The 16087-nt window shown below is 45.1% G+C and overlaps 1 protein-coding gene across 7 annotated transcripts in view; it reads left to right on the plus strand.

Annotated features, from left to right (window-relative positions):
• The first annotated feature begins 715 nt into the window (after positions 1-715).
• The window catches only part of PXK (PX domain containing serine/threonine kinase like), a 73811-nt gene continuing 58439 nt past the window's right edge, over positions 716-16087 (plus strand). Inside the window, exon 1 of one of the 7 annotated variants that reach the window (XM_082412277.1) lies at positions 716-1034. In XM_082412277.1, the coding sequence (XP_082268403.1) occupies positions 933-1034 (102 nt within the window). In that variant the 5' untranslated portion in view covers positions 716-932. The remainder of the gene's footprint in view (positions 1035-16087) is intronic. The other 6 variants (XM_082412278.1, XM_082412275.1, XM_082412276.1 and 3 more) reach the window with 6 other exon arrangements.

Below are 16087 nucleotides of genomic sequence, written 5' to 3' on the forward strand. Positions count from 1 at the left end.
AAGTTGGTGGCAGAGTTCTCTGGCTCTGGGTTTGAGGTTCTTGGAGCCAGTACAGTGGGACTGACCACTGCAAGCCTGAGGTTGAGAGTTCTCAAGTTTGAAGGCCTTGTGGGCTGAGCTAAGAGCTGGGGCAAAGGGTAGAGGTTGGGAGTTTGTGGACCAATACCCAATTTTTAGGGTCCCCAGTTCAAAGAGCTCTGGGTCTGAGGGTGCTGGAGTCTTAGGGCTCCAACTCTGGGGTCCAATCCTGAGGGCCCAGCTGTTAGGTTCTTGGGTCTGAAGAGCCAGGTTCACGAGTTCCCCATAAAACCTGAATCTGAGGGGTTTGTTTTAGAAAGTTTCTGGGTCTGCAGGGCACAGACGGAGGGTCACATCCTGAAGCCCCTTTTTTTCTGGGTCTTAGGGTCCTTGGACCTGGGAGGCCTGAGTGGGAAAGGTCCAGGTGTAAGGGTGTCAAGACTGAGAGTCCCGCTTCTGAGGGCCTAATGCGAAAAGCCCATCAGCGAGAGGCTTGGGATCTTTGCGCCTGAGGGATCCTGACCGCAGGGCCCCAGACGTGGTGTTTTCGGCTCTGAGGACCTCTGGAGGTGATGATGGCTTAGGGTGAATTGCCCCGAGATCTGAGGCCCGGTGCTAAGCGTACCGGGTCTGCGGTGCGGCTCCTTGGAGGCGCGGGTCCAGGGCAGCGATGACTGCGACAGTTTGGCGCTAGGAACCCACGGGAGGCGGCGGCGCAAAGGGTTGCCAGTGTTGACAGCAGCCGCGGAGGGGAAAGGTCGGCGCTAGGACCCCGAGGGCCCGGCGGGCGGCGGCGGCGCGTGGGGCGGCGCGTGTTGACAGCGGCGGCGGCGGCGGATCCCGGCGGGCGACGGGAGTCGGCGTCTCTGGTTCCTGCCCCTGGTCCCGAGGCGGTGGTGGACGGGCGTTCCGGGATGGCCTTCATGGAGAAGCCGCCGGCCGGCAAGGTCCTGCTGGACGACACGGTGCCGCTGACAGCAGCCATCGAGGCGAGCCAGAGCCTGCAGTCCCACACGGTGCGCGGCCCACCGGGCGGGCGGGCTGGCGGCGCGGGGCGGCCCCGGGCCCTGAGAGGGCTGCGGGAGGCCGGGCGGGGCCCGGGGCAGGGGTCGGCGGCCCAGGCCGAGACGGCTCTGGCGTGGCGTCGTTCCTGGGCCAGGGTCCCCGGGGCCCAAGCGGTCGCTGAAGTCCGGAGGGGTCGAGGGTGGGAACCGCAGCCCCTTGGGCCAAGGAGTGGGAGGGGCTCGGCGGTGCCCTAGAAAGGGACTCCGAGTTGGGGGAGGTGTTGGATTCCCGGGCCCACGTCGGGCCGGCGGAGTAAAGAGAGCACTCAGGACCCTCTCATCCATTTCTGCCCTCCTCCAGCCATCTCCTCCTCTTTGGGGCCGCTGAGTTTCCCTCCTTTAGGCTGGGGATCTGAGTGGTGGGGATGAGGGTGTGCCGGGCCAAATGGAAGTGTGACTTTAGAGCCTCCTTGTTGGGATAGCAGTGGCCGGGGTCTGCGGCCCCATTTCCAGGTCAGCTGTTTGACCGAGGCACGGGGAGATGGTGAGGGAGGCGGTCTGGGCCCCTGCTGAGGCAGGTGTTTGAAATTGCTCCTTCCCTCCTGTAACTTGCTCCTTAGCAGGCAGTGGTAGCAGTCATTTGAGTTTAAAATCCACTGGAGGAGCATAAAGGAGTAATAGGTCCTCATAGTAAACACAGGCAGAGTTCATTTCTGTTACATATAGTGTCTTTTATGGGTCTTTAAAACCGTGGTTGTTTTCATTTACCTGTACCTTTTTTTGAAGAGCACAATGTAATTTACAAGCAATAAACCCAGAAACAAGCAAAAAAACAGGAGCTGCCAGCCAGTGGGACTTTGTTTGGGAAATAATGAATGGGGAGAGAGAGATTCCTTAAATTGTAATGTTTTGTTAGGTTCCCAAATCAGATTCTGGCTCAGAGGCTTGTTTGTTTACCATTGCAGGGCGTTTGGGGTTCATCATCTGGAGGCTAAAGCCCCACAATAGCCTTCTGTTTCTCTTTTTGCTCAAGCTGTTCTGGCGACTTCAAAGAGACCTTTTATTCTGTTGTATTAAAGTGGGACTTTTTTTAACCTCAGTTTCCTCTTCCGACAGCCATGCTTTGTAGGGCTTGTATTGTTCAAAGTGTTCATATCCAGTTAGGAAAATGATCATATATTTTTAAAGTACATTTTCTTTCGTTGTGCATATCTTTAATCCTGTTCTACAGACTTGTGAGAAGGCACTGTATAGGACAGAATTTGTTAACACCTCTGTAATTTGTGCCTAAGGGAATAGGGAGGGGTTAAGGGTTGAAATTTAGGGCTGGGAGTCAAGAATAAATTCTGCTATTTAATTAGATTTTTTTACTTGACTGTTGACCAGGGAATATTACCAGGGAGTGGGGTTGAGTCTTTTAGGCTTATTTGGTACTGAAAGTCCAGAGAGAGATGCTTGTAAATGCTCACAAACCACTTCTTCCGGAAAGCATTTCATGATGGCCACTGCCCCAAGCCATGTGCTCACCTCCACCTTAACCTTGATCAGTTTATTCTGTACTGACTTCTTTAGTTTACCTCTCCACCAGGCTGTGAGAGGAGCGACACTTTTGTGTTCACTTTTGGGTCCCAGTTCCTGGCGTCTGATAGGATTTCATGTGTTTGTTGAATGAATAAATAAATGAATTATAACCTTACTTCCTCTTTTTTTTTGTTTGTGTAAAATGGTAGTGATAAAAATTGGAGCAACATGACATATGAGGTTCTGCATTAAGGGGTGAGTGCTGCAGCAAGGTGGTGAAAGATGTAGTAGGATTCCATTTTTATTGCAGAGATTTTCTTTAAGTAATAAAGTAAAATAATTTAGGGTAGAGAATGGCAGTTCCTATAATGATGACGGAACACAGACAGTGACTCACAGGAGACACATAGAGGCAGATGTGGTGGAGTAAAAAAATTGCAGCATTGTCTTGTGTAATTTTTGACTGTTTTGTGTTCTTGTCATTGTAGCTGTAAAATCTAAGAGTGAAAAGTATTGCATCAGCCCTGAACTTTATTGAGAAAATGATATGTGATGCAAACTTTTTGGACTATTAGTGCCTTAAGAGTAAGTCCCTTTAAAACAGGAACTGTTGGAAATTGTTTTGGAAAGAAGTAGTTGTTAAGAGTGGTCTACAGAAAAAAAAGGCATTGTTTTCTGTTGGGAAGGTTGAAGGTGGCTTTCTGGCTTGTTAGCTGAAGAGAGATGGTCAGAGGACCATCAGAGTCAGAGGACCGTCCTCCCTTTCAAATGCCGAATCTCTAGGAAGTTGCTCCTTGGCTGTAGGACAGAAACCTACAGAGAGGATACATAGTAGACATCCTTTGGGTTGGAAGAGGCAGGACCTTAATATGGATTTGGGCTGATGCTAGTCATGTGATACCATTGGTTGGGCAAGTTACTTAACCTTTTTTGATGTTTAGCTTCGTCATCTGTAAATGGGGGTAATAAATGCCTGCCCTGCCTGTCTTCCACAGTTGTTACAAAGATCAAATGAAATAATCTTTATGAAGTATTTGTAAAGTGCATTCCTTCCTTCTTCCATCTATTCACTTTATGGCGCCATATATGCAAAGGATTAAACACATTAATGCATTTTTATTGCAAGTAAGCTAATTTCTGTGCGTGGTTGCTTTCATTTATCAAGGTTGTTTAGCCTTGGGAAACAGGATTTATAGCAGAACATTTTTTGTTACCTATGATTTAGGATTTATGGACTTGGGAGGGGAAAATTCTGTGGATTGGAAAATACAGATGCCAGAAGGATGAAGGGAACACAAGGTCACCACCAGAAAGGCATATTGGGATAAGCAACTGGCGGAAGGTGCAGGTTCGTAGGTGGTTCTGTGCCTGAAGGTGGTTTGAATGATTTTATTTTCACTTTTATGGAGCCCAATTAATTTAGCTTCAGGAAATAGACCAGGCCTCTGCTGCAAGGAAATGAAGCTTCCATAAAATAAGAAAGGACAGTATTTAGGGATGCTTTCAGCAAGGGGAGTCGGGGGGGTAGAAAGGGAAGGATTTTCCTGACAAAAGGGATTCTGGTAAAAAGCCACACAGGTAAATTGTGGGAAACTTTGGGAACATTAAGAATGAAGACAAGGAAATATGTAAGTTCTTGACTAAACGAAAGGGAAAACTTTTAAAGTCAGTAGACTGAAGAAAAATGCTTACTTAGCTGAAACAGAAACCAGAGGAAGCTGCCAGTTTTGGAGAAGGTTGTTATCAAATACGCATATCTGGTTTTTGCTGGTGACTGTGCCGTAGTGCCATAGCTCTTAATCTCCATTTCCTCCTTTTTAGGAAGGAAAAAGGTTCTCGGAGGTTCATCTGAATCAGGGCCCATTGATTCTGTGTTTGGTGCATTTTGTTCTTGAGAAACAGAAGATAATTTCAATGGTATTTGAGGCATAACAGAGAGTATTTTAAAAGTCTGTGGAAAAGATAATATTTCATGTTAAGATCTTTACTGAAAATGGATCTCACCTTGAACCTTTGATTTTGGAAACTGCATTCCTGCACAGTTTGTTTATTCAACAATCCTCATTCCTTCAACAGAAATGTACTGAGCACCTAGTTGAGTGCCAGGCACAAGCTGGAGATCTGGTGGTGAACTCAACCGCTTCTGCTTTCATGGAGCTTTGTTCTATGGGATTCTGAGATCTTCTGTCTTCCAAGGTGTATACAAGTCAACCAGAATCTTTACCTGTCATAACACAGATACTTTAAAGTTCCTTTTGTGGCTTGGTTTAATGAGCTTCAGCCTCTTCCTCAGTGACCTTTTTTAATAGTCTTTTAAACTCTATTCACGTATCACTAGAACACCTGTTCAAATGGGATGCCAAAACAGGAGACGTCGTTGCCTTAGAGATCCTGACATTTTAAGGCAATCCAGTGCTCAATATAAGAATCCATCTGGGGTTCCTTTGGAGATGCTATTTGGAGATTTCTTTCAAATTCCAATTTATACTGAATATTTTGAAAGTTTTTTGGAGATGTGTGCCTAGACAAGTGGAGACAGTATGATAGTTAACTTGCAGCACTTGCACACATTATAAGAAGATAACAGTAGTGGTTTTCTGGGAATCTAATCACCGGTCTTCCACTTGGTTATACAGTTGGTTATATATTTGGTTATATATTTCTCTCCGCTTGTCCTTGAAACCCATGATGGATGCAGTTGGAAAACTGAGTTGGAAGCTTAGAGACTGGTAATTCGTTAATTTGTAGAGTCAGTCTCTTCTTCATTCTCTTCCTATTGAAGAAGTCAGTTTTTTCGCAGCTTGATTTAGGGGCTGAGGACTCACTTCTCCTACATCACCTCTTTCGAGGAGCATCCCACTAGAAAGGTTTCTTGTTGTGGGAATACAAATAAGAACCTGGCTGTAGTTACTAGAAAGAAATGCAGGATTCTGGGGCTAAGGTTTATTTTATGTGAAAAGATAATTTGCTTTGCTCCCCTGGGGGAATAGTGGAAACAGCCACCCATGTGTACACAGCTTCCATGTGGGTTGTGATCTTGAGATTGTTCAAAATACAGATTGTTGATTGGATGCCTAAATGGGTTCATTTGGGGCAAGTTAAACAAACCCTCTGTTCTCCACTTCAGGCAGGTAGTGCTAGCAGTTTCCGGGCAGCTTCACATGAAATGAAGCACCTTTCAGTCCCACCCTGAAAAGGGCAGAGCTGGACCCAGACGTTGTTTTAGAACTCATAAGTGCTTAAGTGTGTGGGGCGTTGTGGACGGAGAGCAATAGGCTTTTCCCGTTGTTCTCCCCTGAGCCTGAAAGTCATCCTTGTCCGTGACTTCTTTCATGGGTGACATGCACATGGTTTGGGGAAATTAAGGTGTGCCTCTTCTTCAGAGGTGATGATGGGGGCCCCGTTTCTTCAGTTTGAAACTTTTGACTCAGGGCTAAGGAACAAGTTCTTCACCTTGGGTAAATACTCTGACCTCAGCAGGGGGAAGAGTCTAGGCAGCTTGGCCATTTTGTCTCTGGCTGACTTTCTGACCACCAAATTTGAGGTAAATTTGACCATTTCTAGCTAAACATCAAGATATCACGTGTTTCTTCCTGCTTACTAAAAGCGTGCAGTTGAAAGCAAAAGGGAATTCTGTTGTCATCGATGTCTTCAAATAATCCAGTAGTTACATTTTTGTGGCTAACAGGTATTTATTAACATAATGTTAGCTTAGGGAATCCATTGCAGAGTAACAGGAGTCTTCCTGGAAAGTTGTTTGTGTAACAGCTTTATATAATTCACATACCATACGGTTTACCCATTTATGGTATACAACTCAGTCGCTTTTAGTATATTCACAGAATTGTATATCTGTCGCCATACTCAATTTTAGAACATTTTTGTTACCCTGAAAAGAAGCCCCCAACCCCTTAACCCTCACCCTGGAAAGTTTTATAACATTGCAGGATGCTAACCTCGGGATATATTCTGAGTCCTTTAACTCTTTGGGTCCAGCTCATTTAAGGATCTCATCAGAGGGACAAATTCTCCAAAAACAGTCATACACACGTTTATATGACCTCTCAGAACCTCACTGACCTGAAGCCTGGTCTTGGGCTGTGGACCTTCAGGCTGGAATCACTGGAAAAATCTTGAAAACTGTAAACTTGGAGAGTTACTTATTTCAGTTGGTGAGAGATGTGCATCTAAAAAAATGTGCTGCACTACCACATATACCCTTACTTTTTTTTTTTTTTGCCACGCCCCACGGCTTGTGGAATCTTAGTTCTCTGGCCAGGGATTGAACCCGTGCCCTTGGCAGTGAAAGCTTGGAGTCCTAACCATTGGACTGCCAGGGAATTCCTACATACAGCCTACTTTAAGAAAACCCACTGCAGTTGACCCTTGAACTACACGGGGGTTAGGGCACCAGCCCTCCTTGCAGTGGAAAATCTGCATGTGACTTTATAGCCAGCCCTCTGTATTGGAGGACTCAACCAACCACGGATGATGTAGTACCGCAGTACATATTTACGGAAAAAATCCCCGTGTAAGTGGACCTGCACAGTTCAAACCCCTGTTGTTCAAGGGTCAGCTGTATCTAGAACAGTAGATGAATTATGTCCTGTTATTGTGAAGAGTTGCTCTTAGTCACAGCCTGCCTGGGGCATGTAGGTGTGCATGCCAGGTGACTTAGTGGGCAGAGTGCACAGGGGAAGGGCAAAGGGCGCTGTGCTGGGAAGGGCAAAGGGCGCTGTGCTGGAAAGCCCGGGCCTCGGATCTGCCTCTTATCACAGCACCTCTGTTTATGATATCCAAACAAGGCTGCCCACATTTCTTTGACATGGCTCATCAGAAACAGGCCATTTCTCCTCATTAATTCAGCTGAGGCTCTTTTGGGGTGCTGGGAGGAGGGAATGCATGGAGGATTGCTGTGGGACAATCCTGAATCAAAAAATGTCTGAGGACCACCTGGAGATGTGAAAGGGAAGGAGTGTTGTTCATCCATCCTTCCTTTGAGCCTGCCCTTCCCCAGGGGACAAGTGATTCCTGGGCAGGGACTTCAGTCCTGCAGGCTTTGCTCTTTGCAGAAGCAGAGGGGAATGAAGCCCAAGGCGGGCCTGCTCACATCAGACCTCTAATGTCAGGGTAAGGGTCTGGCTAGTGCGATGGCACCCACTGACCCAGCAGAGCACAGAGAGTGGCTGGGGGCCCATTGTCATGCTCTGGGCATCTCTGCCCGTGACCAGGTAGATAACCACACTCAATAGCAGCCTTGCGCTCATTTGTCCCATGGGTCCTTCGCGAGCTCCGGTTCTTTCCGGGCAGTGTGGTCAGCTCTGGGGCTGCAGTGGGGAGAGGCCCTGCTCTTGGCGCTCTCAGGCTTTTGAGGGTGGAGAAGTGGGTCTGTGCTTGGAGGGCACACCTCTGCCCCTTCCCACTCCTTAGATGGAAAGGGCCACATGGACCTCTTGTTCTGGCCATGTGGATGCCTTTCTCTTTGAGGTGGTTTTTTTTTTTTTTTAATCTGAAATCCAGCCTTTCATGTCTATGTATTGCTATTTTGATTCAGTTTCAAACCATGTTCCTGCCACATAGATAGTAAGCATTCGGTAAGTATTGTTGAATGCGTGAGTTTGTTGAATGAATGCATTTATTCAAGGCGCAGCTCAGGAAACCCTTCCTGTGGACTACTACCTACCATCTTACCTACCAAGCTGAGTGTGATTTCCTTCCTCTGAAATTCCCATTCAGTTTTATTTGTCCGAAAGTTGCAAGCATTTTACACTGATTATTTCTTATTCCCTGTTTTCTATTTATACCCTCCCTTTCCAACACACGTGAAACTGTAAATAACTTGAGGAGGGGGCAGTGCCTTAATGATCTTGCTTAACCTCTCCAGCCTCAGTTTCTTCATCTGTGAAGTGGGGATAGTAAGAGGATGCTAGGGCTGCTGTGAGGATTAACTGAGCTCAGACACACGGGGCGTTCTGAACAGAGCTCAGCACACAGATCTCACTGTTTTTGTTGTAGTTTATTACCTCTGTATTTTCTAGAGCACTAGTAACTTTTTAGGCACTAGTACTTTTTAGGTGTTGAATGGAAAAAGGAAAATTATTTATTTAAAAGTTTGTCTCACTGTCAACTGTGACTGCTAACAAATAGCAAAAAATGCAGTAACGTCTCAAAGAACACTCCCACTGCCCTGTCACCCCTGCTTGTTTTTCCCTTTTACCCTGGAGGGACACGCTGTGACAACCAGGCTCTGAGATACAGCACAGGGTCTCCTTACTGGGCCTGCCTGGCAGCAGAGCTGGCTGTTGGTGTTCAGAGGTGGCAGAAGAGGTGGAAGAGGCAAGTGGGCAGGCCACGGGCTCAGCTGTGGGCCTGGCAGAGGAGCTCCCGGAGGCCAGGCCTGAAGGGAGGAGGCCCCTGGCCAATGCCCATTTCAGCTCCTCACATCCCAGCTTTTGTTCATCGCCATAGGAATCCCAACGTCAGTTCACACACACTTGACCTCTGGCAGAGGGGTCAAAAAATAAAATCGCCCTCTGCGTTGTTCTTTTTCCTGCCACTTCCTCTGACAAGTGACCACGCTAATTGACGTTTGTGGGGGTAGGGGACAGCTGACATCTTTCAGAAGGCTGCTTCCTGAGAAATGCGTTTATATTCTATGTGGCCCAGCTGTCTTCCTTTCCCCTAAGAGGAGTGCAGTCAGGCTGTGGGTACACATCCTGGGCTTGGATGCAGTCTGCTCTATGAATGAGGCATACAGTTTCTGCAGTGTCAGAAAGCCTCTAAGATGTTGGGAACATTAATGAGCATTTATGAAGAGTCTTCTGCGTGCCAAGAACTGTGCTGTGTATTAAGGTAAAAAGATGAATGAAATAGGGAGCTTATATCCCGGTAGAGGTGGCAGACCTCTAAACCAAAGAAGAAGTAAGGTATTGAAAGTGCCAGTCTGGAAGGATTGGGACTTTGGGATTAGTAGATGTAAACTATTATATATAGGATGGATAAACAACAAGGTCCTACTGTATAGCACAGGGAACTATATTCAATATCTTGTGATAAACCATAATGGAAAAGAATATGGAAAAGAATTTATATGTGTATGACTGAGTCACTTTGCTGTACAGCAGAAATTAACACATTGTAAATCAACTATACTTCAATAAAATTTAAAAAAAAAGAAAGAACGTGCCAGTCTGCCCTGGAGCAGGGAGGGCAAAGTGGGCGTGACTCAACCCAGGTCCTCCTGGGGGAACTAGGAAAGGCTTAACAGAGCCTTTCAGAGAACTTGTTCTAAATCAGCACTCCCCAGGCCTTTTTTTTAAAAATACATCTTTATTGGAGTATAATTGCTTCACAGTGCTGTGTTAGTTTCTCTTGCCCTCAGGCCTTTTTAACATATATATATATATATATATTTTTGTTGTTGTTGTTGTTGTTGTTGTTGTTCATTATTTATTTATTTATTTGGTTGTGGCAGGCAGGCTCCTTAGTTGCAGCAGGCGGGCTCCTTAGTTGTGGCTTGCCAGCTCCTTAGCTGCGGCATACGAACTCTTAGTTGTGTCATGCATTTGGGATCTAGTTCCCTGACCAGGGATCAAACCTGGACCCCCTGCATTGGGAGTGTGGAGTCTTATCCACTGCGCCACCAGGGAAATCCCTCCCCAGGCCTTTTTTAACTCGCAAACTCTTTTCATAGTAATAATGAATTGTGAAAACCTCCTCTGGAAGTGATTTTAAATTTAAAAAATATTTTATTCAAATTAGCACATTTTTGAAAATTATATTAATGTTTGGGATCAGAATTATACTGGTTTCTGAAATCTTACAGACAGTAAGAATTGTGATAAGGTGAATACAACTTAAGGCACCGATAAAGAGCTTCTTCAGACAATTTGCAGAATAACCATTTTTGTGATGATTCGCACTTCCTGTGTTTCTCACTGATTTCTCACTAAGTCATATTTTGCCATTGGCATTCCTTAAGCCTGCCTTTAGTCATGGTCCATTATGGGTGTAAATGAAAACATATACGACTAAGAACAAAATAATTTTAAAAGTTATGTAATGGTCAAAACCATGGTAAACCAACTAAACGATGCACACCCTCATCTGATCTCTGTGGTGCCTCCCATACTTCTTGCATGCTGCACACTTGGAGGCTCTTTGCCTGTTTTGAGTTAAAGGGAGAAAATATTTAAATAATTATTTATTGACAGATTTTTTTTTTAAAAGTAGAAATAGAAACAGAAGCCTTATAGCCTTTAACACATAAATTCTGAAACACTTAACAGAGCCCCTAACTATTCATCTTGTTCCAAACTCTTACTAATCCACCATAAGGATCTCAGTTTAAAAAACTAAAGAATGAGCAGCTATGTTCTCTGAGGTCAGGATGCATTTGCAGGCTGCAGGAGGTCATTAGTTTATTCAGCTGATACTGCTGTGAGTATGCCCCTGTGTTCCTGGCACTATCCTAGGCACTTGGGATGTAGGTCTAAGCAAGATAGACTTGGTCCCTGCCTTCATTTGTTCATTCATCCCACAAGGATTTACTGTGGAGGATTCTGGTGTGGAGTAAAAGATGGAAAAGGGGGACTTCCCTGGTGGCGCAGTGGTTGGGAATCCGCCTGCCAGTGCAGGGGACATGGGTTCGAGCCCTGGTCCAGGAAGATTCCACATGCCCTGGAGCAACTAAGCCCGTGTGCCACAACTACTGAGCCTGTGCTCTAGAGCCCGCAAGCCACAACTACTGAGCCCACGTGCTACAACTACTGAAGCCCGTGTGCCTGGAGCCCACGCTCCGCAACAAGAAAAGCCACTGCCATGAGAAGCCCGTGCACCGCAACGAAGAGTAGCCCCTGCTCGCCACAACTAGAGAAAACCTGTGCACAGCAACGGAGACCCAACGCAGCAAAAATAAATAAATTAAAAAAAAAAAAGATGGAAAAGGGAGACTAGAGCCAATTGTGGGGCCCCTTGGATGCCAGGCTAAGGGATCTGAACAGCAGTGAGGGGGCTTGAGCATATATGTGGCAGAAAGTGGTATTTTAGGAAGCTTAGTTTGCTGGTGGTGTTCGAGGTTCAGTAAAAAGGGTGAGGGAAGGGGAGAAGAGAGTCCAGGGTGATAACGAAGCAGTGCAGTTAGAAAGGCCACATCTCAGGTCAGTGGCAGAAGGGAGAGAAGGTAGAAAGAGAAGGAGGAACACATCAGAGGGAAAGTCTGCTAGGTAGGGGCCGGGAGGGAAAAAGAGGCACTAGAAATGATTAGAAAAATAGTACAAGGTAAGCAAGGGGTACCTGGTCTTCCCAGGAAGATCGTGAGTCTAAGTTTGGTTTTAGACAATACTTGTCATGATAACAGCTAACATTGTTTAAGCACTTATTATATACCCTGCCCTGTGCTAAGTGCTTTACATTACTTATTTGATAAGTTTTGACAAATGTAAATGTAACCACTGTGTAATGTTTTCATCACTCCAAATATTTCCTTGGTCCTCTTTGCAGTCAGTACTTTCCCTCTGATCCCTGGCAACTACTGATCTGCTTTCTGTTACTATTGTTTCACCTTTTCTAGAATGTCATATATAAATGGAATCTTGTAGGATATAGTCTTTTGTGTCTGGCTTCTTTCACTTAGCATAAAGCCTTGAGCTTCCTCCATGCTGTTGCATGTTGCTTTTTATTGCTGAGTAGTATTCTACTGTATGAATGTACTGCAGTTTGTTATCCATTCACCAGCTGGAAGACTTTTGGGCTGTTTCCAGGTTGGGGCTGATTATGAATAGAGCTGCTGTGAACATGCAAGTCTTTGTGTAGACATACTTTCATTTCTCCTGGGTAAATATCTAGGGATGGAATTGCTTAGTCATATGCTAAGTGAATATTTAACTTTATAAGAAATTGCCAGACTTTTCTAGATTCTCATTTGATTCTCATAACCACTCTGAATTGAGTTTGTTATTATTCCCATTTTTCAGTTGAAAGAAAGTAAAATGCAAAGAGGGTACGTAACTTGCTCCAGGCCATAGGACTGGGGCAGCAGAACGAAGGTTTGTATGATGCTAGTGGACTTTGAATGAAAGAGATACCAGTCAGGAGCCATAGCCAACCTGATCTGTTATTACAGCCACACCAGTATGATGGCTCCACAAAGCCTAGGCCTAGCCAAGGACAAGTTAGCGGTCCTTCCCTGAGCCGCAGAACCAGACACTGAGTTGGGTGACTATTTTCTCAGTTCTTCCATTCTGGCTGCTAGGAGTGGAGTTAATTCATTACATATAGTGGAGGCCTTAGGGCAGTGCTGTCCAATGGAAGTATAACGCAAACCATGTGTGTAAATTAAAATTTTCTAGTAGCCCACATTAAAAACGTATAGAGAAGCAGGTGGAATTAATGTAAATAATATAGCCTGCTTAACCCACTATATGCGAAATACTGTCATTGATTATATGTAATCAATATAAAAATTATTAATGCATTTTACATTCTCTTTGTCATATGAAGCTTTTGAAATCTGGTGTGTATTTTCCAGGATTAGCCTCATTTCAGGTGCTCAATAGCCACACACTGCTTGGCTACTATACTGGACAGCACAGATGTAGACATTAAAAATAATATCCAGAGGCATAGTTACTAAAATGGAAAAAATTCATGTTATATTAAGTGGGAAAAAAGCAAGTTATAACACTATGCTTAGTATGCTTACATTTTCATAAATATCTGTTTATATCTGCAAATAAGTAGTCTATAATGGTACTGTAGCCACTGGACTACTTAAATTTGATAAAATTTAAAATTCAGTTCCTAAGTCACACAGGCCACGTGTGCATAGTGGCTGCCATATTGGACCTCACAGCCTTAGGTCATTATTTTCTTCAAACCGCTGACCTGATTGGGGAAGGCTGAGCTAGAGAGTAGAAACTTTCGGTCTGCATCCAGCGGGGCTTTGTGACCATTGAGATCCAGAGCCGCCATGGTTTTTAACAGTAAAGCACAGGAAAGAGGTTCACTTATTGTGCAGCTGTTGTTAGAGTTTAATAGGAGCGTAGTGTAGAAACAGAATGGCCTGGTCAAAGACCCTGTTCTCTTTTGGTGCAACTGCCATTCAGATTGCTGAGTACTCTGTAAATCTGTGTCCACTTTAGGCATGTTTATATAAAAATGCTTCTTTCTGCTTCTTCAAAACCTGCCTAGTGTTCATAGTGGGGCTTGTTTAAAATAGTTTTCTTATTTGTACACAGTCTCTGTGCAGTGCCCAGGTAACATCCAGCCCAGATGTACGTAGACAACAGTCTGTGTACATGTAGTAGGAGGTTAGGTTGCAAAGTGCAGGGCACTGAAGTCAGGAGACTGGGCTGGGAGGTGCTGTGCAAGCCCCACAGCCGTATTAACTCAGATCACCCAGGCCTGGGTTCTCCTGACTTGGCCTCCACTCTCTCCCAGCCTCTTCCTGACTTGATGGACTGGTTCTGCCTGTTCAGCCAACCTCAGTTCCTCAGAATGAGAGGGTAGATGGTGAGAAAGCGTTCTGCCCAAGGCCGTAGAACAGTCAGTCAGGCCTGGGGTGGAGTTTGTTCTCAGCACTTACTAGCTAAGTGTCCTTGTTCAGGGCATCTACCCTCTCTGAGCCTTGGGATTCTTATAAAAGAGGAATAGTGATATCTACCTCCACGCACTCCTGGGAGATGGAATAAGCTGAGGAACAGAAGGCGTAGAGTAAGTGCTCCATAAACAGCAATTATTACCTTCAGCTCTGAAGAGATAGATGGCAGCATGGTGTGAATAGTCACGTATATGGTTAGTTATGAACTGGAACTCGTGTCTCAGGAAAGAGCACAGTGACATTTTTAGGCCAGGTAGAATAGATTTATGTGTAGTCAGCTCTCCATTATCCTTAGAGATGGTGGCCAGTTCTACTATAAATTATTGAAACCAGTAGGGACTCCCCTAGCTTGACTTCAACTTACAGTTTCAAGCTTTTTTTCCCACCAAATGTTTTAGCACCCCTGATACAAGTAGAAGAGTTCATTTATTTGACTTTCATCTTCTGTTTTTCCAGTCTTCCCAGCACAGTAAAAGTGCTGATGAGTAGTAAAATGACCAAAAGATCCCTTGCCAAAGGAAAAAAGATGCTAGCTTGCATTTATCATTGATAACATACTGTGCTCTTGTCTAAGCTCAGATAATTTCAGTCCTTATCACTCAGGATTCCTTATTTTATTTTATTTATCAAAATTTATATATTTATTTATTTATTTATTTTTGGCTGTGTTGGGTCTTTGTTGCTGTGCGCAGGCTTTTCTAGTGGCGGTGAGCGGGGCTCCTCTTCATTGCGGTGCACGGGCTTCTCATCGCGGTGGCTTCTCTTATTGCGGAGCACGGGCTCTAGGCGCGTAGCTTCAGTTGTGGCACACAGGCTCAGTAGTTGTGGCGCACAGGCTTAGTTGCTCCGCGGCATGTGGGATCTTCCCAGACCAGGGCTCGAACCCGTGTCCCCTGCATTGGCAGGTGGATTCTTAATCACTGCGCCCCTAGGGAAGTCCGGGGATTCCTTATTTTAAAGTAGCATGTTTGTTTTTTGTTTTTTTTTTTTTAATTTATGTATTTATTTATTTTTGGCTGCATTGGGTATTCGTTGCAGCGTGCGGGCTTTCTAGTTGCGGTAAGCGGGGGCTACTCTTTGTTGCAGTGCACCGGCTTCTCATTGTGGTGGCTTTTCTTTGTTGCAGAGCACGGGCTCTAGGCGTGCAGGCTTCAGTAGTTGCAGCACGTGGGCTCAGTAGTTGTGGCTCGTGGGCTCTAGAGCACAGGCTCAGTTGTTGTGGCGCACGGGCTTAGTTGCTCCGTGGCATGTGGGGTCTTCCCGGACCAGGGCTCGAACCCATGTCCCCTGCATTGGCAGGCGGATTCTTAACCACTGCGCCACCAGGGAAGTCCTAAAGTAGCATGTTTTAAACTACATGTGTGACAAACCAAGGAACTTCTTAAAAAATTGTTTTTCCTGATTGCAAATGTAATATATGCTCATTAAGGATAAAGTGAAAAATAGAAAACAATACCTAAGAGAATTTAAATCACATATAATTTCACCTCCGGAGACAACAACTGTTAACATTTGGTGTAGTTCCCTCTTCCTATCAATGTTATCACAGAATTTTTGATCCTTTTTTAATAGTTAACATTATAATATATACCTTTTCCCATGTATTAAAAAATCATTTTAATACATCCTTTTTTTTTTAAGTTTTTTTTTGATGTGGACCATTTTTTATTTTTAAGATTTATTTATTTATTTGGCTGCTCCGAGTCTTAGTTGTGGCAGGCTGGCTCCTTAGTTGTGGCATGCAAACCCCCAGCCACGGCATGCATGTGGGATCCAGCTGCCTGACCAGGGCTCGAACCCGGGCCCCCTGCATTGGGAGCGTGGAGTCTCATCCACTGCACCACCGGGGAAGTCCCTTTAAAGTCTTTATTGAATTTGTTACAATATTGCTTCTGTTTTGGTTTTTTGGCCTTGAGCCGCGAGGCATGTGGGATCTTAGCTCCCC

Source organism: Balaenoptera physalus, assembly GCF_965194825.1.
Source record: "Balaenoptera physalus genome assembly, chromosome: 11".
In the NCBI taxonomy this organism is placed as follows: domain Eukaryota; kingdom Metazoa; phylum Chordata; class Mammalia; order Artiodactyla; family Balaenopteridae; genus Balaenoptera; species Balaenoptera physalus.